The sequence below is a fragment of the Camelina sativa genome, chromosome 2, assembly GCF_000633955.1.
Source record: "Camelina sativa cultivar DH55 chromosome 2, Cs, whole genome shotgun sequence".
Lineage (NCBI taxonomy): Eukaryota > Viridiplantae > Streptophyta > Magnoliopsida > Brassicales > Brassicaceae > Camelina > Camelina sativa.
In genome coordinates this window covers 2,478,187-2,498,667 of record NC_025686.1, presented here as the reverse complement: position 1 = coordinate 2,498,667, position 20,481 = coordinate 2,478,187, and the positions used below count along the sequence as shown (strand labels likewise).

General features: G+C 35.1%; 4 protein-coding genes and 1 pseudogene across 5 annotated transcripts; 4 read left to right on the top strand and 1 right to left on the bottom strand.

The window, feature by feature from the left end:
• On the bottom strand, positions 2,940-4,804 carry LOC104715424 (CASP-like protein 1C1). Its single transcript, XM_010432834.2, has 3 exons — positions 4,380-4,804; positions 4,151-4,253; positions 2,940-3,383 (listed from the first exon to the last, which is right to left on the bottom strand). Exons 1-3 carry the CDS (start codon positions 4,535-4,537, stop codon positions 3,150-3,152), a joined length of 495 nt encoding a protein of 164 aa, XP_010431136.1. The 5' UTR covers positions 4,538-4,804; the 3' UTR covers positions 2,940-3,149.
• On the top strand, positions 6,332-8,153 carry LOC104715418 (thioredoxin M2, chloroplastic-like). The gene is made up of 2 exons (XM_010432827.1): positions 6,332-6,726; positions 7,672-8,153. Exons 1-2 carry the CDS (start codon positions 6,477-6,479, stop codon positions 7,983-7,985), a joined length of 564 nt encoding a protein of 187 aa, XP_010431129.1. The 5' UTR covers positions 6,332-6,476; the 3' UTR covers positions 7,986-8,153.
• On the top strand, positions 11,897-13,607 carry LOC104715405 (E3 ubiquitin-protein ligase RMA1-like). Of its 2 annotated transcripts, none has more exons than XM_010432815.1 (2): positions 11,897-12,064; positions 12,718-13,607. In XM_010432815.1, exon 2 carries the CDS (start codon positions 12,730-12,732, stop codon positions 13,471-13,473), a length of 744 nt encoding a protein of 247 aa, XP_010431117.1. In that variant the 5' UTR covers positions 11,897-12,064; positions 12,718-12,729; the 3' UTR covers positions 13,474-13,607. The 2 variants fall into 2 exon arrangements, with proteins under 2 accessions (XP_010431117.1, XP_010431123.1); XM_010432821.1 differs by lacking the exon at positions 11,897-12,064 and adding an exon at positions 12,076-12,418.
• On the top strand, positions 13,697-16,725 carry LOC104715393 (protein ACCELERATED CELL DEATH 6). The gene is made up of 4 exons (XM_010432803.2): positions 13,697-14,560; positions 14,673-14,937; positions 15,033-15,378; positions 15,472-16,725. Exons 3-4 carry the CDS (start codon positions 15,331-15,333, stop codon positions 16,042-16,044), a joined length of 621 nt encoding a protein of 206 aa, XP_010431105.2. The 5' UTR covers positions 13,697-14,560; positions 14,673-14,937; positions 15,033-15,330; the 3' UTR covers positions 16,045-16,725.
• LOC104715388 lies at positions 16,973-19,780 on the top strand (annotated as a pseudogene).

Below are 20,481 nucleotides of genomic sequence, written 5' to 3'. Positions count from 1 at the left end.
TAAGGCTCCTCTTCGATTCCGGCAGCATCCGCCGCCAACGGCCGTCCGGTTTGCGGCGGGACGGTGCGGTGGCGGAGGCTCATAGTAGCATGTAGTAGATCTTGGAAATTTCTCGGAGAACAGGCTTGACTGAATCAAAAACAATGGAGAAATCGAAACGCGTGGTGCGATTCTTCGTTTTAAGCTTGGAAGACGGCGACGAGACGATTTTGCCTCCTTTCCGCGTTTCAGTTTCTCCCTTTTTTTTTCTTTTTTCTTTGTTTCCTTGTTTTGCTGGCTTTAATTGGTTAGTATATTTTTTTACTACTATAATTTGAATTTTTTTTCTTTTTCTTAAAGATCCTTTTACATTAATAGTATATAATAAAATCATTACCTTAAAAATGAATATACTAATTATCAAAATCAAATATTGGATATTATTTTATATCTTTATGGTTTATTTATCAAATTTTCAAGATCATTAACCAAATTAGTGAAAATTTGTTATTTAGATCTAGACAGAAATTACTGTTTCTTTGGGTGCTTTTACATGGTAAATAAATGCTGATAATTGGATAATAATACAATTTCTAAGTTTTAAATGGTTAGGAAATTTCTTTTTATATTCATTCAACCTTTCTCGTTTCCTTACTATATAAGTTAAGAATAGAAAAGAAACAAAAAAAAGTCAGCAAAAAAAGAAAGAAAGACATTAATGCGGATTGAAAATCTGAAATTAATTTATAATCTTGGATCTCCAAATATCATCAGAGCCTTTATTATGTTTTGCTCTTAATTTAGTGCTTTACAGATTGTAATGTTTAGTACTGAAATAATTTTAAATCGTTGTTAGATGTTTAATACATAATTGACGTAAAACACACACACACAAACACACAAAACTTTTGTTATTCTACCCGTTCTAGAATTTTTTTTTTTTTCCTATAACTCTACAAGGCTATAACAATGCATGCATTGATGTATATATTGTAACTATTGAGTTGTAACACTCGGTTTACATATGGTTGTTTTAGGCTTGTCCTTGTTCCTATGTTTCTTTTTCTATACATGTTTTTGATCATGATTAAAAGTTCGTAATATCCTTATGTCCGTATCTACCATTGAAGATAGAGAGTTTAGCAATATCGCCAAGTAACAACTGTGTTTTTTTTTTTTTTTTGTCACAAAATCTATCTTACAAAAGAATTGTGTAAAAAGTTTGTGATTAGTCAAGGTATATATATAAGAGTAAGAATCGCTTAATCACCTAGTCACATCTAAACGTTCATATATAAAGACCTTCCCGTTTAAGTTCCAACTCCAAAATTAAAACTTGTCTTGAGATTTCAAACCTAACCATGAGGATGATACACAAAAATGTTGAATCTAGAATTCACACAATGAATTTGTTTGAGTGGGGGAACAAATTCATTTAAGATCTCTCTCTCTAAAAACTGGATTAAAGCTAGAAAATAAAGAGGGGTTATGATTTCTTGAAGAAGAAGGTAGGGTTTCTCTGAAGAACAATGAAGAATTAGGTTTTTTGTATTCATTGTTGGATCCTTTACAAGGAGGAGACATTCCTCTATTTATATGAATGCATTTATTACAAAATAAGTCTATTTTCTTTAAATCTCGAATTGAAAATATTGTAAACTTCATTTTTCGATGATCAGGTCGGGCTCAGGAAGGCAGTTAAATGACTTTGTCGGGCTTATGCTTATGGGCCCGTTTAACTGTTCCAAAAGAGGGGTTCTTCGGTTTAGTTGATGTGCAGAGTTACTCGGTTTACTTTTGTTTTAGGTCGATATGTTGTTGGTGCTAAATCTCGCGCCAACAAAAAATGAAAAAAAGCACAATCTATGAAAATCATAAAATAAAATTTGGGCTAAGCAATACTTGTTATTAATACAAAGTGGTTTGAAAGGAAAAAAAGAAAAGAAAAAAAAAAACAAGTGGAGCCTTTTATTTCATAAACAGGAAAAGTCACTGAACGGCAATTTGCATGCGACCGCTTTGGACGCTAAATCAAGAACCCTAAATAAATAAATCTCATATATGCTTTAGAATTTTTTAAATTCAATTGGATTCACATGGGATGGGACCTCTCCCCATTTCCCTCTCCTTTTCTAATAACTGCTCTCCCCATTTCATAATAATTGTCAAATTGTCATTAAAAGGAGAGAATGTCCCATTCTCGAATATTTTATCCCAGCTTATAAATTCTCACTGATACAAACAACTTGACGTTTTGAAAATATGACCAAACCGGTCATATATTATCGTACCATCCTTCATAAAAGATACTCCTACCGCTTTTTGATGGTTCCAAAACAATTAGATACTGTATTTATTGATTCTATTCTGGATCCTGATGACTAGTCAAACGACCAAGGAGTATTAAAAAAACAATCAAGTGAATCTAGTCATCTTATATTCAACACAAAAGATATTTATTTTTGAGTTATTAAAATCCTCTTCTCGGACTATAAATTTTATTGTATGTTTTTAAAATAATATGCATGTGGGAATTATAATCCATAAGGTGGAATCTTCCTTTTTGTTCTGACACACAACAAATGGTCGCATGTGCTTCACAAAGCATTAGAGCAATTTTAACGTTAAATTTCCCGGCGATATATTGAGGGTTTTGTTTAACAGATGTCCATTTAAGATAAGCCGGTTTGTATTTGAATTTGACCGAAAAGTAAAAATAGGCCGGTTTGCTATTTAAAATGATTTGGGAAACACATGTCTCACGTATAGGCAAATTAGCTTCACTCGTCTCTTTATGTGTATCTTCAGCTGACTCTTCTTATGGTCCATAAACTATAATGACACATTTAGACAAATAAGAAAATATTTCTTTTTAGCTAAAAATATATGTATGCTTAAGGTCGTATATATACGCTTGGTAACCATACGAATAATCAAACGATAATCTATCTAGCTAGGACTTTGAGATGGTACTTATATATATTATTGTTCTGTTCCATATGATCCGTAAAAAGGAATTACAAAGCCATGAAAATTTTGACACATAATAAGAAATTATACAAACACAAACACACGACGTACGTCTCATATCGACATTGAGCAAAGTTTAAGCTATGCGCGTCTGTATATAAAATTAGATCGATACTCAGAAAAGGGAAATTAAGTTAGATTCAAGATTTCTGAAGGAGAAAAGGGTCGACGACGGAGTGGAGAGAATATAAGAGTAAGAGGACGTAGAGGACGAGTGCAACAAAACCGGCGATTAAAGCTCCGGTGACCTGATCGCAGAACTTTGGAACTTGGCCGCAAATCGGAAGCCAACCTGCGTTTGCGTTTCCCTTCTTTCCCACTTGTGCCACTGCTAGTGCCGCCGATAAACTTGACGTCAGTAGCATTGTCATCACCTTTATGACGGAAAGAAAAAAAGTTAATATAACAACTAATACTAAAAGTAAACACATTCATGTTTTAGCTAATCTTCACCTAACAAACGATAAGAAAACTTGTTAATAGGACACGAATACGAATTAGGTGTGCATTCAAGTGTTTTAACTTTCCACTCAAAGATTCTTCTAAACACAACCAACCATATATTGATATTTTCGAATGAATACATATAACTTAGACAATCAGTCCCCATCTACTATAGTCGTTTTGTGTTCAAGCTGCTGTAATTTGTCCATAACACTTCACCGCATAATTTTCTTAATTAATATTAAAATCGTTGGGTTCTCAACTTCGATCGAGTTGTATATAAATTTTTGAATTATTTAAAGTCAGGTGGGCATTTAACAAAAGTTGAACTAGCTAAAAGCCAATGTAATAAAAACTTATAGCTAGAATAAAAACGTTAGTAATATCTTCAATTCTTGGACTACACCATATATATAATAAAAACTTACTAAAACGAGAAAATAGTAATACTACGTAAAAGCTGCAAAATTATTTGTGAAAATTTCAGAAATACTAGCTAGATAGTCATATTTGTTGCGAATACATAATGTGGTTGATATGAGATAAATTCTCAACGAAGGGTTTAGAATTGTTTCAAGGTAAATCAGTTGTTATTATCTACACATAAACCAGATATCAACAACATCACTTTATTAGTAGCAAAGAATCTCAATGCATGTAGAGAAGAGAACTAAAAGAAATAGAAAGTACTATTTACCAAATCCAAGACGACGACGAATTTCCAAAGCAAACTCTCCTTTGGAAGAAACAGAACTAGAAAGCTGTAAACACTGACGACAGCGTTTGCGATCACAAAATACCTGCCAAACATGTCTTAGCCAGTTATAACATATTCACATAACTCACCATAATTAGATGTGAGTATAACAGATGAACACAAAAACTGAAAAACACATGAACAAAATATGAAAAAAATGTGTACATACTTAAACGCGGCCATATCCGTATATTTAGCTTCGAGAGAGACAGCGAAGAAGGAAGCTCTCTCGCGGCTAGTGACCATAACGATCAAGGCGGCAAGAGCCGCACCAAACGCTGCCAATCGCAGCACAAGCCCTCCTATTCTCTTTGTCAACTTCACCATCGAATCAATTTAGTTTTCAATTATTATTTTTTATATGGAACAGAAGAAAATGTAAGAAGAGAAAAACATCGGAGAGAAGTGTAAGAACACAACAAATACATAAACTCAATAGATAAACGAGTTGGGTAATCAATGATATATATATCAATTGAATGGAAGTGTTGTTAGTTGAGATTTTTCAACTATCTTCACCGTCACCGTCCGATTTTTCAACACACGACTATCTTTTCTGTTTGTTCTCTTTATGACATGTGGTGCAACAAAACAAAATCTGTAAATTTTTATTGTTTCATTAGAAAAATGTATTAAGTTTCAACCGCACATAATGACAGAATGTATATAGAAAATCCAAAACTGATGTCATGGTAAAACGACTATGCATTTTGTCATATATTATTTGCTATATATACAATTTTATTTTCTTCAATGTTAGTTGTAATATTATTTTCCTATTTTTTTCCATGAAAATGAGTGTTCTATACTTAACTGTCTATTATCGAATCCGCATGGATTATGGTTTTTCTTATGTAATCCATTTCATTTGGTTTTACATTTTTGTGTGTATCTGTGTGTTTATTTTTTGAATAATATTTAGTTTATAGGAAATTTTGGGACAATTTAACAGTTCAATTCTAATCACAGTTCCGAGTGAAAGATGTAAAACAGCTGTCGAAATCACAAATGCTGTAGTTTCTAATATTTTCATTAGATGCATGAACGATGACATCATAGAAGAAACAAATTTCATTTTTTCATTGAGCCGCTGTCCTAACTTATAGGTGTATCTTCGGTGTGTTTTGTCTGCTGGGGCTTGTATTAAAGTTGACATTTTTTTAATATCATCGAATGTATTTTGTATCGATATTCTTGTCACCAGTATCTATTGATAGTGTTACCAACAACAAGTCCTTTATTCGTTTTAAAACAAAATTATTCTGACGTTTATTTTGAATCTTCTTTCTTTAATTTCTGACTATTGATCTAACATTGCTTTAAATAGCAAAAGTCAGTGAAAAGCAAAATTAGAGTTTTGTTGCATGACTTTATATGAGTTTATCGAAGTATATGTGTGTCTTGAAGTGGGTGACCTATCAAAAGTGTTTTCACATTCACACATGTAGAGAAGAAATTGATCATTCTCCTAAGTTTAGAATTTAATCCAAATATAGAAACTAGTTTAATTTTGTGACGTTTTCACTTTTTTTGTTTTGTTTAGTTTTGTTAAAACCATGCATCTACCACGATTTAGCTGTCAAATATATGAAGATCATAAGCATGCGACGGCCAATAGGGTATTAACACAAACGTTGGACAAAACTTTTGTTTGCAAATTAGAAGTTGTTAAATGGGACAACTAAAACAAAAAACAAAAAAACAAAAAAAAGATCTAAAATGTTTTGAGATTCGAGACCACAGTCACCACACCATCACAAACTTAAATTATATTTTACCAGTACTGATACAAATGACTAATAAGTTTGTTGTTAGTATAGTAGTTATTATTGTCGATTGAGATCAGCGACTCATCGCTAATCGCTAATCGCTGAAACTTGGTTGCTAAAAAACGCATCATTGAATAAATCAACCATACTTGTTATAAATGGGCCTAATATAAGCCCAATAATGCAAATCTCAAAAAGTTTCCGGGCTTACAGATTTCTGTTATTTTTTTACGATCTTTACCCAAACGTATTAAATTGTTTTCACTTTACATTTTTTTTTTTGTTTCAGAAAAAGAATTGAAAAACGAAAGCAGTATTGGTTTGTTTTCAATGTGTGTATAAAAATAAAAAGATCTAGCCTATCATCAATCAGTGTGTTTGTTGTGTGTTGTACTCTCGTAAGTTTTCTCTTCCATTAGTTTCGTTATCTTTTTCATTTTTGGATATTATTTTTTACACTTGGGAGATTACGAGTATCTCTCTCTCTACCTAAAGCCATGGCTGCTTTCACTTGTACCTCTCGTCCTCCAATTTCTCTCCGTTCCGATTCCAAAATCGTATCCTCACCACAACCATCGGCTTCTCTCTCTTCTCGCCGTATGTTCGCCGTTTTACCGGAATCATCAGGTCTGAGAATCCGTCTTTCTCTCTCTCCGTCTTCGTTGACCTCGATTCATCATCATCCTAGGGTTTCTAGACTACGAAGAGCCACCGTCGTTTGTGAAGCACAGGAAACTACTACCGATAGTATGTTTTTTTCCCTCTCTCTCTCACTCGATTCGTTGCTTATGAACTGATTTTGTGTTGATGATTGTTCGAATTAGTAATTTGTAATCTTAGCTATAACAAAAAAAAAAAACTTGTAATTTAGTTTCCAGATTACTGAATCTGGAGGAGGAAGAAGAGTTTTGGTTAGGATTTAGGAGAGAGTATGCGTTTGAGAATTTTTCTGCTGAAATTGAGGTTTCTGTTAAAGAGTGACTGAATCATGCCTGTTGCGTGAAAAATTCGAAGAAGGTTGCGTTTTAGGATCTCTTCTCTTTTTCCAAGTAAAACAACATAAAAGTTAGGTTGGGTACCTACTCGGTTGGTTGGATCATACACACATTGTGACAAGAAGCATTTATTTGGCTCATCTGGTAGCAATGTGGGGGGTTTTATGCTTTAGAGTAAATATATTTTTGATTCTTTGGATCTGTTTACCAGCAGATCTCGATTTTGGTTTGTCAATAGTGTTGCTTTTCTAAGACTTTAGACTCCTTACCTATGATTATGTATTTTAGTGAGATTCTCAGGGATGTCTGCTACATTGCTACTCATTGATATCATCGAAGAGAACTATAAACTCATTCATTGCTATCTCATCTCTGGTGAAAACATGAAGCATTATTCTTCACTGGAATGCTTTTGGATTGCACAAAGTTCATTATGTTTCCCCTTTGTTCGTGTGTATATACAAGAATTACCTGTCTACTCTATTATCAAGATTATGTTTAGAGAACCTTTCTCTTCTGGATTACTATAGACAGTAAAGATTAGATACAACATACCCTTTTTTGGCTGAAAATGGGTCAGCTGTCTCTTTGGTTAACTCATGAAGCATGTTATTCTTGGCTAATCATTTTGTTTTCATTCATGAGTTTAGAAGCTTTAGTTATATAACTTGCTGATTTGGGTTATTGATCCTTGCAGTTCCAGTGGTCACTGACTCGACATGGGATTCTCTAGTTCTTAAAGCAGACGGTCCTGTATTGGTTGACTTTTGGGCACCATGGTGTGGACCTTGCAAGATGATTGACCCGCTCGTGAATGATCTAGCACAACAGTACACTGGGAAGATCAAGTTCTACAAACTAAACGCTGATGAATCTCCTACAACCCCAGGCCAGTACGGAGTTAGAAGCATTCCTACGATCATGATATTTGTCAATGGTGAGAAGAAGGATACCATCATAGGTGCTGTGCCCAAAACCACTCTCACATCTAGCATTGATAAGTTCTTGTAATGAAATTTCACTGTTGAGTCTGTAAGATCTCTTATTCTCTGTCTCTCTCTCTCTCATTGTCGTTCCCCTCTGTAACTCAGCTTTCTTTATAGCTATCTGTTTCTTCTACTTCATCACTGAACATCTTAGACCTGGATAAATAATATGATGTCATGTCTTTATGTGATTTTTACCGGTTCGAAGATGTTTTGAGATGAGGAACTAAAGAAATCAAAGATCAATCTTGGAATAGACTAATAGAACAGCATTAAAAAAAACCATCGGTGGAATCTTTTTTTTTTGTTCATGAGAGGGATCTTAAGATTGTTCGGTTCTGCAACCTTTTTGATAAACACACGCTAAGGTTTGTTACATATTCGATAATTCGTATTAGATTATTGTATTCTATGATACTCTAATGCGCGTATGTACGCAAAGGGGCTAAAGGTTGTACACGTTCTTAAGAGAGATTATATAAAATTGTAAAAAAAAAAAACTCTTTATCGATCCACAAGCAAAAGAGATTTACGTTTGAAAAATCTCTCTTTTATTTTTTACAGAAGCAATGAAATTTATCATAGTTTATGTGTAACCCAATTTAAGGATAAGGATGTGTCAATTAGGACAAAATGAATAAAATCCAAAAGAATTGAAGTTTTTTGGACTGATCCACGGACACGATTTTGAGGTTAAATTTTATAGTTGTTGATCTGGTCGAGGACCAAATTCGATCCAAACCAATTTATTTGTTATTATGGATATAGATTAGAAGTTTCAATCAGACAAGTGTGACATGATAAGGTCATGGGTTTTAATGATATGCTAAGGTCATCGAGTTGTATGATCGATCAATCATCTTCACTTTGTTTTTTATACTTGAAATTGTAAACTGGATGAACAAGCCCAAGGTCAAGATTAGAATATGGTGATTTTCGTGACCTTTGTTTGTATGATCATTTCATTATATAATACTATCATTTGTACTTTATAAATGCATTTCGTGACTTCAGTTTGTATGATTTTATTATAATATTGTCATTTTGGACTTTATAAATGCCTTTTCGGTGCCTTTTTCTTTGTATCAACTTTCGCGGCCTAAGAAGTCGTACCTTCAGAAATGGAACATAAGGCATATAATATAATGATCGAAATTAGAACAAGTGTGAAATATTTGAAACAAATTAAATCAAGGTCAATATCGGACAACTTCGCGAAACCTACCCCAACTTGAGTTTCTTAGATTGTTTGAAAAGACATTACTTACATGAAGACTTTTATTTGATGTTTTAATATTAACAAGCGGACAATGTTCCAATCATTTGGTTTTGATTGTCGGCCATATTCTCCTACCAAACAAGTTGCAGTTTGATTACATTAGATCATTAAGAAAACACTGAAACGGTGGATATATGTTTCCGATAGTCAATGCTCTGTTAGGATAAACATTACTAGAATATTTTAGAGCTCCCTAATATTCGCAACAAATAAATTAAACATAAAGGACTATATCATTGTTCCACTTTCATGTTACACGATAAATGTGTTTTTCATCCCTATATATGAAACAAGTAGCATGTAATTAATTCACAATTACAAAAAGATATTGACAGACAGACAAAAAATAAATGAAGTTGATCTTCTTCTAGATCGTTCTAGTTTAAATTTGAGTAGAATTGGGAATGTATCGAACACGAGTGAGTAAATCATATATATCAGTTGGATGTAGCATACACGTTTTTATTGTTTCTAATGTACAACACCAATACAAATTATTATAAGTCAACATTCCCACTACAAATTACTAGTACTAGTTTGTAGCAAAACTTATACAAACACACAAGTTTATTTATACTTGAACAATGCATGAAACAGATATAAGCGTGTTATGAAAAATAGATAATCCGAATTAAACCAAAAGATGAGTACGTGTTGAGAGTTGAATAACGACTCCTGATGCGTTTTTAGATTGGCACTATTCTATACATAGATAATTAACGTGTATCACGATACTATTGAATTAATCAAAGCACACCAATTATATATGTTCGGAAGAATTGAAGAAGGAACTGGTCCACGCGTCAGGAGAATTTTAGTCCGACATAGTTAATTGAGTTTCGTGCCTAATCTCAATTAAAATAGATTAGAAACTACTCAAGATTCGTCATCTAAATTATTTTATAAATTCGTGCAATTAAAACAACTAGTGTTAATAAAAAGAAAGTCCCACAATAACAAAACAGAACGCGTGACTCGTGAGGTTTTGGTTTAATGTGAGATCCATCGTTAGTTGTGAAAGTTTTGGCAAAACGTGAAGAGAGCCATCTTCCACCTCTCATTAGTCCTTTTGCTTTCTCACTCCACCAAATCACCGTTTCAATATTAATTTAAGTTTAAGAAATACTCTCTCTGTCTCACAAAGATAGATTGAAGTTTAGTATTTTACACACATATTAAGACAGAGAGAATATATGATTTATTTTTCTAATACTTTTATTTTCCCACCTTCCCACTTTTATACTTCATACACTCTACAGCATCAGTAATCATTAAAACAAAAATTTATTAAAAACATTCAAAACATCAATCTTGTTGGGACAAAGAAAATTCTCTAAAACTTCAATATTTGTGAGACAGAGGAAGTATTAGTAGTAGTAATTAAACAAACTAATCATCCCTCTTCCATTAACCATTTGGTTAGTGAGCTGACTTCTCCTTCATTCTTTCTTATGATTTGCGACGGACATACTACTATTTATTGTAGTCGGCATTCACAAAACTTAGACTTTTTTTTTTACTTATACTCAGTATTAGAAACGTACAAGTATTATTTTGTTTTGCTTCCCTTATAAAAATAATAAATGTGCATAACATTTATTTGGGGTAAATCGTAAATGCAATGCACCTAGCCACCTACAAAGCGATATGACATTTGTGCCACGAACGTTACACTTACACATAATGGAATGGCTTGTTTTTTTCCACTCAACCTAATTACTTAAAAGATACTATAGAGAGTGTTTGTGATACAAGTAAACTCTATTTATAGTAAGTTAACCATTACATTGACTCACATACTCTTTTTTTTTTTTTTTAAATCCAATAGAGACGTGTCTTAGTTTAAGAAGTAAATCCCTCCCTATTCTCAACTCTAAACTATATTTTAAAAAAGAAAAAAATCATTAAAAAAAAGAAAAAGACAAAAATTATGCTCTTTCCATATCAGAATAGATGATGCTATAAAATTTTATTTTGTATCAGAAATGATGATTTTCTGTATACTATTATTAATTAATACTAAAAAATTGTTAATTTCAAGAATCATTAAATGAGAATTTAAAAGTTTGATGAAATACTATTAGTTAATAATTATAAAATATGTTATTATAAATAAATAATATACTTATTGCTAAACATTAAATGTTTTCTTAATTTATGTAAAAATCCTAAAACATCATCTATACAGATGGAATAGTAAAAAAATGATATATTTTGTTTTTGGATAATGAACCAACATTGTTTAGTTGCATATGGATGGATGTATACAGATGTCAATTAAAAAAATAAAATCTAAAATTGATGTAATTAACCAAATATAAGGTTAAATATTTGATGACAATGAAAACCACTAGCTTATAAAACCTCAGGCGAATCACACTACTAAACTTGAATTTTTTATTATAAGTTAAAAAGATAGATAAGATATAAACAAAGAGAGTTATCTACTTAAACACAGTATTACAAAAATGTGACGAATCTTGCACATCGCCACGTCACTGAAGATATAATTCGGGTCTCGAATTCGATGCATCATATTAATAATCATATCTTAAATTTTAAGGTATTTATCCAAATATAAATAAATGAGAATTGATTGTCAAAAAAAATAAAAATAAATAAATGAGAATCTCTCTCTTTGCTTCTTTTTAAACAGTTTCTCTCTTTCTTTCTCTCTCTCTCTCTCACTTCTACCCAAAAAAAAAAAAAAACCAGATTTTTTATTTTCCTCTCCGCTTCTTTCTACTCTTCTTCTCTGCTCAAATCAAATCAGCAGCCATTGACACAGTTGCTTAGGGTTTCCCTCAAACGCCGCCGATTGTCTGGTTCGTGTCCCTTTCTTCTCTCTCTCTCTCTCTTCATAGTTCCTATGTACGTGCCTTTGCGTATATTTTACACATAGACACGTATGTAAATATGTATCTGTGACTCCGCAAATTTCTCAGTCTTTTGATTTGGGTTTTTTTTTTATTTGTTTTTTCTCACCTTTAGATGTTGAATTGGTGTTGAACTTTTTTTTTTCGTTTGAGGTGACTGATGTGTTTGTTGTCTCTCTGTTTCTGCTAAGTCGTAGTATATAAAATCATCCTCTCTCTTTGTCTTTCTTGGGGGCTTGCCATTAAATTTTTATCGGATTTGTTGTTTTCGTTATTTTGATGATCAAGTTACGAGTTTTAAGTGTATTAGCCAAAACCCCTGCTCGTGTTGAATCAGAGTTTTTATTCTTAATTTCGTCGGTTTCCAAAAAAATTCAAACTTTTAGGGTTCTTCGATTAAGGGTTTAGGTCCTGATGATTATTTTAGATTTTTTTGGAATTTTTATAATCCCTTTTTAATAACCTAATTCTTATCTGGAAGTAAAATAGGCTATCTTTGTGTGATTCACTTGTTTAAATCTTATTGATACCTAAGTGTTTATAAGAAACTATAGCATTCATTTGGATCTAATGTTCTCAAAAAAACTTTTTTTTTTTTTCAGGATTTGTGACCAATGGCCTTGGATCAATCTTTTGAAGATGCTGCTGTACTTGGAGAACTCTATGGAGAAGGTGCATTTTGTTTCAAGAGCAAGAAACCTGAGACCATCTCAGTCTCGGCTCCTTCTGATGATAATGTTGATGATTCCAATTTCGACTGCAATATCTGTTTAGACTCTGTGCAAGAACCTGTTGTGACTCTCTGTGGTCACCTCTTTTGCTGGCCCTGTATTCACAAATGGCTTGATGTACAGAGTTTCTCGTCAAGTGATGAGTACCAAAGACATAGACAGTGTCCTGTTTGTAAATCCAAAGTGTCTCATTCTACTTTGGTTCCTTTGTATGGCAGAGGCCGTTGCTCTACTCAGGAAGAAGGTAAAACCAGTGTCCCTAGAAGACCATTGGGACCGGTTTACCGGCTTGAGATGCCTTCTAGTGCCGACATGCGGTTATCAGAACGGGTTCATTTCAATAATAGCACACAGGAAGGTTACTACCCTGTCTCAGGGGTGATGAGTTCAAACAGTTTATCATACTCTGCTGTTTTGGATCCAATGATGGTGATGGTTGGAGAAATGGTAGCTACGAGATTGTTTGGAACACAAGTGATGGATAGATTTGCATATCCGGATACTTACAATCTCGCAGGGACAAGCGGGCCGAGGATGAGGAGGCGGATAATGCAGGCGGATAAATCGCTGGGAAGAATCTACGTCTTCTTTATGTGTTGTGTTCTTCTTTGTCTTCTCTTGTTTTAGGTTCTACTTCTTATTGCTAGCTTGGTTTCTACTGTTCACTTTCTTCAAGTGTAAGAAAACATAGTGGAAGAGATGTACATTTGTGTTGGAAACAAATCAAAGTTGCTTAATGTTGTGGAGTTTGTGTTGGGTTATATATATTGTTGCATAGATTTTGGTCTAGGAGATACAAAGCCATTGAGTTGAAAGGCCATGTTATTAGGCCTGATTTGCATGTGTATAATTCAGCCCATGGCTATAGAACAAGAAAAAGTAAGTTTTTGAAATGCATTGTATTGGGGTATGTAAATTTACTGTGTATTTCAAACTATTTGTGGGATGATTTTAGGTTTGAGATGGACAGTTATGAAGCAGGTCTTGATAGAATTGAGGCACAGAGGTCAACGGATGTGTCTCATGACCAACATAAACAAAGATAGTCTCCCGTTAATCTGATAAAGCGTGGAATCTTACGCCCATTGTCCGTTCAGTAGGTTTCCTTCAAGTCCAAGGAGAAGCCACGCTCCCTACGGGAGTCTTGTGTGATTCTATGTTTTTTAAAATTAAATCAGCGGTGTGATTGCGACAAAACGCAGCGGCGGAGACGGCTGATCTGATTTCTGCGGCCGCCGAATACTGCAGTGTAGTTCTCTTCCCGGAATTCGAATTTTTGTAACTTGATGGAACTGCTCACTTCCTGTAATCACGATTCAAAATAAGAAGTCGAAGAGAATGGAGGCGCAAACGCAGATGTGGAGGATTTGGGATGGCTTAGCTACACAGCGGGCACCACGCTTTTCGCATCTTCTCAGCCGTTTGTTTCTCTAATCTGGTAGTCTTTTTCGTTAACCTCACAAGAGTTGAGAAGAAAGAAAAGTTGATTGATATTAGAACATTGTATCTTCCTCTGTCTTTTTGGTGATGTAATTTTGCATTGAAGCTGAACTGATTTGGTACACAATGACGGATGCTTTGTTCTGAAAACTAACTCATGGTTAACGTTGCAAGTTCAGGAAACCAATAGGTCGTTAGATGTTTATTTATCACCGTTGAATGTTTTCTTCTTTTGGATCAATAAGGTAGTAGACTTGAAGAACCCCTCTAAAATGTATGGTTTTATCTGTTGAGTTTTTTTATCTGTTTCTTAGAGGTAACTTATCAATTCAGGACATGATTTGTGGTATGTAGTTAACTGATCAATGTTCATTACTCGGATGTAGGGTTCACTAGAAACACTTTGCTTAAAGTCTCTGATTGGTGTGGGACTTCATTGGTATGTGACACGTTGTTGGCTAAAAGTCATGCACTCATCCCTCGGCTGGTTTCATGCCACCACCGCTTGAATCATTATTAAAGACTTGTAGGCCCTGTTTACAAGCTTGATTAAGATGCCAAGTTTACTGTTTTCCATTCCTTTGGTCTTTGGTATTTAATATTTTCTCCTTCCGATCGATGTTAGACTGCTGCTGTCAGGGTCAAGCAGCTGTAAGTCTCTTTCCATCTACCTCCTTCGTGCTAATATAATGAGACGGGGATTACTTATAAGCATGGAACTGAAGTTTTTCTGTTTATTATCACAGCAGTTTGAGCTTACATACTGTTTTCGAAATCCGACTCACTGAGAGCATCAATGAGTGTGTTTGTAGAGCAACGAAGACAAAAAGGCTTCCATATGACTCTGATCATAGACTGCTGCAGCTGCACACCACACATGGAATTTGTCCTAGATTACCTAACAAATATCAGGCTATCAGATATTTACAACCTCCCCGGTGAATCCGTGGCAATGAGTCCAGAGATCTTTAGTGCAATGAGAGCAGGGAACAAAGACTTTCTGGCGAAGATGAGAAGCTACGGAAGAACGATGGCTCGACAGCTATGGATATTGCGGAAATCAATCTGCAATCTAGATATGTCTTCCGAGAGGTATATCAAATCTCTCTATGTACTAAATTTTTTTTATTAAATATCAAGGCATTTAGAGCTTATTGCTTTTCTCTTGCACTTTCTGATAAACAGAGAATTTCGTTGATGGTCTTACTGTGTGCTTCCTCTGGTAGAGGTTTTCAAGTGATACCCACTAGTGGAATGACTCTAAGAAGCAGATCAGAGCATCATCTAAGTAATGGTGACAAATACAAAGACAATGTCAATGCTCTTTTACTTGTGGCAACTCTTGTAGCTACGGTTGCGTTTGCTGCTGGTTTCACAGTGCCAGGTGGCTTTAGCAGCTCTCCTCCAAACTTGGGCATGGCCATTTTGGCCAATGAGCTCGACTTCTGCTATTTTCTGCTATGTAACACCCTGGCAATGCAATGCTCAGTTGTAGCTATAGTTGCACTTATCTGGGCACAGTTAGGGGATCCAGAACTCATTCACAGAGCCTTTCATTTGGCCTTGCCATCCCTCTTTGTGGCTCTAATCTCCATGTCTGCAGCATTTCTTTTTGGCGTGGTTGCTACAAGGAGGTCACATAATAACTTTCTTTTCAATGTCGTCTTCAACACTGTAACTGCCATCTTCTTTCATGTGATGGTTTTGCTCCTTGGTCCTTATGTTATCCCACAGCTTCCTGGCGTTCCTTTTCTTTAACCCGTAACTGGACTTTATCTCCAGCTGCTTTTGTTGTTTGTTAATGAAGACGATGATGTCTCCGGCTCTGATCACACCTGTGAGAAGAAGAGGGTAGAGTCTGTGGGATCCTGAGGCGTCGAATCAAGTGCAAAAGTCGAAAGTGCCTTGAAAAGATATCTAAGTAACATACTTGTGTTTATATTAGTTCCCCAGTTGTTTGCATGTCACTATTTGTATCATTAGAAGACCGGTTGGCCCGATTTATATACTAAAAAGATCAGTCCATCTTAATGCTAACAAATACAAAAACCTTGTTTAACGCTCTTCTTGTTATAGCCATTCTACCTTTTGCTGCAGGTTTTACACTACCAGATACAGGTAGGTTTAACAGCTCTGCTTCAAACAATTTTTATGCCAATAAATTCGATTGGTATTGAACACCAATATGATGGACCAACCGACAAGAGACTGTCTTGTCGCCGTTTGGTTTTCTAATTCGTCGACCTGAAAACAAAGAGAGAAGAGATATCAGCAAAATCTGTGTTTTGAAGACCTAATTGTGTTATTTTCTTTAAGAAGACCTATTAGGTAATTTAGTCTCTAATTCTTTTGTTGAAGACTTTTAAGAATTTTTGGATAGTAGCTTAAGAGAAATGTTGAATTGGGTAAGATATGGTTCTGCTTCTGCAAACTCATGTAGTTGACATTAGAAGTTCAAGAAACGCATTAGTCGTTGGATATTTTAATAAGTATCCACTGAATTGCTTTCTTCTTTTGGATCATGCATTATTCTTTGTAATAAACAAATATGGTACCGTTTTTTTCTGATGGGGAAAGGAAAAAACAAGGAAGGTACGCGTTTGTTTCCTTTTAATTGACCATTTCTTCTTCCTTGATGGACAATATTAAAATCTTAAAACTCCTTTTTTTTTTTTATAGATTCCAATCTATATCTCAAGCATCGTGGGGTTGGTTTTGCAAGCATTGGTGAATATCAACGTTTTAGGAAAGCTTTCCCTGAACTCTTGAGCGTCAAGTCGTTGCTTCGGTTGAGTAAAAAGGTGTGCAACTTCAAGCCTTTATTACTCTGTTTTCTTTCTATTTGAGATTTCTTCTGTTATCTCAAGGTTCAGGCGACTATGTTTGTGCATCATACATATTTTATATATTATCTATCAAAGAGTTGAGTGTCATCTTGGCTGGAATCACAAGACACCTATTTGTTCTTCATAAGTATTACAACAATATTAGCATCACATCATGCACTAACGTACTTCTGCAATTGGTTCCAAAGTCAAACATATAAGTTTTGAGGATGAATTATTACATGACATGTTTCTTGACTTGATCATGGAGGAATATCCAAATTTGGTTTACAAAGTTAAAATCTTTGCGTTTCAGTGTGCTAAGCATATTTGTTTCTTCTTATCAATTATTCGTATGTAGTTGTTCATACAGAAGTGGCATTATCATTCCTGTCACTGTTATTACATTTATGTATATATATTTATTAGGTGCCGAGTTATCAATGGGACGATCTGATGTGGGCTTTGACCGCCGGAAGAAACACATAAGCTCTCGGATGTTTTATGCACAAGAAACCAGACGTAACCACTCTCTCGACTTGTCAACTCTCTCAGTGACACCAGTGAAACTGTGCCAATGGACCCAAAAACCATCGCAGCAGTAAGAGCAGGAAACTTACCTGAGAAATATGAAACTTGATGTTAAGCTTGCTCTAAGCTCAGTGAACGATCGTGGGAATACGTTGCTTCATCTTGCTGCGGCCGCAGGTCACACCAGTTTAGTGTGTTATATACTCTATGCGTACCCAGGTCTGCTAATGAAGTCAAACTCGATGGGTGAAGTTGCTCTCCATATTGCAGCAGGTGCAGGCCATCTTGATGTTGTTGAGGCTCTAGTTAGTTTTATTAAAGATGTATCTTGTAATAAGCCTGGTGTTGCCAAAAAGATATATTTTGCTAAGAACAGACACCAAGAAAATGCTTTACATGTTGCCTTAAAAAGAAAACATGTGAAGGTGGCGTCCTGTTTGGTCTGTGCAGAGCAATGTTTGTCTTTTGTAGCAAACAACGATGGGTTTTCTCCCTTGTATATAGCTGTTGAAGCTGGACAGGCTGATCTTGCAAAACAAATGTGGCAACATTCAAATAATGCATCAAGTAGCACATCTACTTTAGCTTCAAAGATTGGAGGAAGATCCATAGTACATGGGGCGATGAAGGCTAAGAAAATAGGTTCGTTATCTCGACAAACCTTAAATAGCCGTTTAAGTTTCTTGTTCAAGTTATTCATAATGGCAAAAAAAAAAACAACTTTCATTTGGTGCTATAGTTAGTGAAGATGCAAGTCTTATTAAATTACGAGATCAAGGAAGGACTTGTCTTTCATTTGGAGCATCCTTAGGGTATTATGAAGGGTTTTGCTATCTGTTAGACAAAGCTCCAGACAGTGTTTATGTCAGTGATGATGATGGATCCTTTCCAATTCATATGGCCGCGAAGTATGGTCATGTCAAAATTCTTAAGGCAATTCTTAAACGTTGTCCAGACGCACTTGAGTTGCTTGACAGAGACAGTCGAAATGTTCTTCATGTTGCAGCTAAACATGGAAAACTCAAAGTCCTCAGGTTTATCCTAAGATGTTATAAGGATAAGAACAAGGAAAAGTTGATTAATGAAGAAGATGCGAATGGAAATACACCATTGCATTTGGCCACCAAAAACTGGCACCCTAGAGTTGTGAGTATGCTCACTTGGGACAACAGAGTTGACTTGAAAACGCTGAACCATAACGGTCTCACAGCTCTAGATGTAGCCGAGGAAAACATGGATTCCAGCTACACATTTTTTGAGGTATGGTGTGTAACTTTTCATTATAAACCGGTAATGATTATATATATGTACTTGATATAATTTGCTTCATCCTGGGATACTACAGAGGTTGACTTGGATGGCTTTGATATCTGCTGGTGCACCACGAGGTCCCAAACTGATAGTATCGACTCCAGTAACACAGAACCCAGATGGTGGAGGAAAGTACAAAGATCGGGTGAATACACTTCTGTTGGTGGCCACTCTTGTAGCCACTATGACTTTCACAGCAGGGTTTACACTACCAGGGGGTTACAATGGTTCTGTTCCCAACTTGGGAATGGCAACATTGGCAAAGAAAACAGCGTTCCAAGTGTTTCTGGTATTTGACACCTTGGCGATGTACTGTTCTATCATTACAATAGTTGCTCTCATTTGGGCGCAACTGGGCGATCTTACTCTCATAATGAAAGCCTTCAACCTTGCATTGCCACTTCTCGGACTTGCACTTACATCCATGTCGATAGCTTTTATGGCTGGCACGTATGCTGCAGTAAGCCACCTCCCCTTGCTTGCCTATTTCATATTGGGCATCGGCTTGATCTTCCTCTTGATTTTGCTGCTGATCATTATTCCATATGTGTCTCCACATTCTCCTACCCAACCCTTTCTTAGATACATCTTTTACTGCCCCTATTTACTTATGCTTTTGGCTGCTGGTGACAATAGCAACAATGACTGAAAGAAACATAGGTATATCACTTCCCAGCTTGTTGTTTATAATAAACCAATCATGTGTGTGTGTCGTGCCATGTACGTTTTTATTCTCGAGCTCTGTTTTGTTAGAGGTCTCCTAGCAACTCAGCACATGTGGTTTAATGATATTAACCTGGTGTGGAACTTCATTACTATACAACATGCAGCTGGCTCAAGTTTGTATCTGATTCAATGGTTGTTTGACATAATATTATTAGTTTTCCATATAAAGTCTTGATTTTTCTTTTTTATTAGGAGACGACTTTAATTATTCCTTGAATCATTTTTTTTTTGTTCTCTATATGTGTTCAGACACATTCAGATTTCAGGTACAATAATCAAAACCTTGTGACCGAATTTTCCGTTTTGAGACAAAGTTAGGTTTCGGGATAAAGCGTACGAGAGCCTCTTTCTCTGTGTTGACTTTTACCTCTATTATTTGCGATTAGAGCAAGACTTTCCAATAATTTATCAAAATAAGGTCAGTATCATAGCTATACTCTCTGGATGTTGGCATATTGGCTGAAAGATCGTAACACTAAACGGGTTACAGAATGAACGAAGATATACTCTCTACATTTATCACTTTTTCCAGCTTATACATGGGTTTTTGAGGCAGTCTAGGTGCTTGGCTTGCCATTTTTGTAATCTTGAGCTCTGTTTTCTAGAAGAGGCTTAGCAATTCATGAACATGATCTGCCGTTATGCAAGAGCGATTGTTGTTTCCTTTCGTACGTGGAAAATCTCTTACTTGGTGTGGGAAATATTGGCTTTAGTGAAGTTCTGAAGTAAAAAGTCATGTTTTCACACTTGAAGTGGTTTAAAGGCTTGATTGAGATGCCAAATTAAGTTAAATTACTCTATT

Bases quoted from the DNA above. Each gene is read 5' to 3' on its own strand.
- LOC104715393 (XM_010432803.2), top strand. From the start codon at position 15,331: ATGGATATTGCGGAAATCAATCTGCAATCTAGATATGTCTTCCGAGAG. The intron at 15,379-15,471 runs GTATATCAAATC...TCTGATAAACAG, and splicing joins CTAGATATGTCTTCCGAGAG to AGAATTTCGTTGATGGTCTT.
- LOC104715418 (XM_010432827.1), top strand. From the start codon at position 6,477: ATGGCTGCTTTCACTTGTACCTCTCGTCCTCCAATTTCTCTCCGTTCC. The intron at 6,727-7,671 runs GTATGTTTTTTT...TGATCCTTGCAG, and splicing joins ACAGGAAACTACTACCGATA to TTCCAGTGGTCACTGACTCG.
- LOC104715405 (XM_010432815.1), top strand. From the start codon at position 12,730: ATGGCCTTGGATCAATCTTTTGAAGATGCTGCTGTACTTGGAGAACTC.
- LOC104715424 (XM_010432834.2), bottom strand. From the start codon at position 4,537: ATGGTGAAGTTGACAAAGAGAATAGGAGGGCTTGTGCTGCGATTGGCA. The intron at 4,254-4,379 runs GTATGTACACAT...CATGTTTGGCAG, and splicing joins ACGGATATGGCCGCGTTTAA to GTATTTTGTGATCGCAAACG. The intron at 3,384-4,150 runs GTAAATAGTACT...TCCGTCATAAAG, and splicing joins TCGTCGTCGTCTTGGATTTG to GTGATGACAATGCTACTGAC.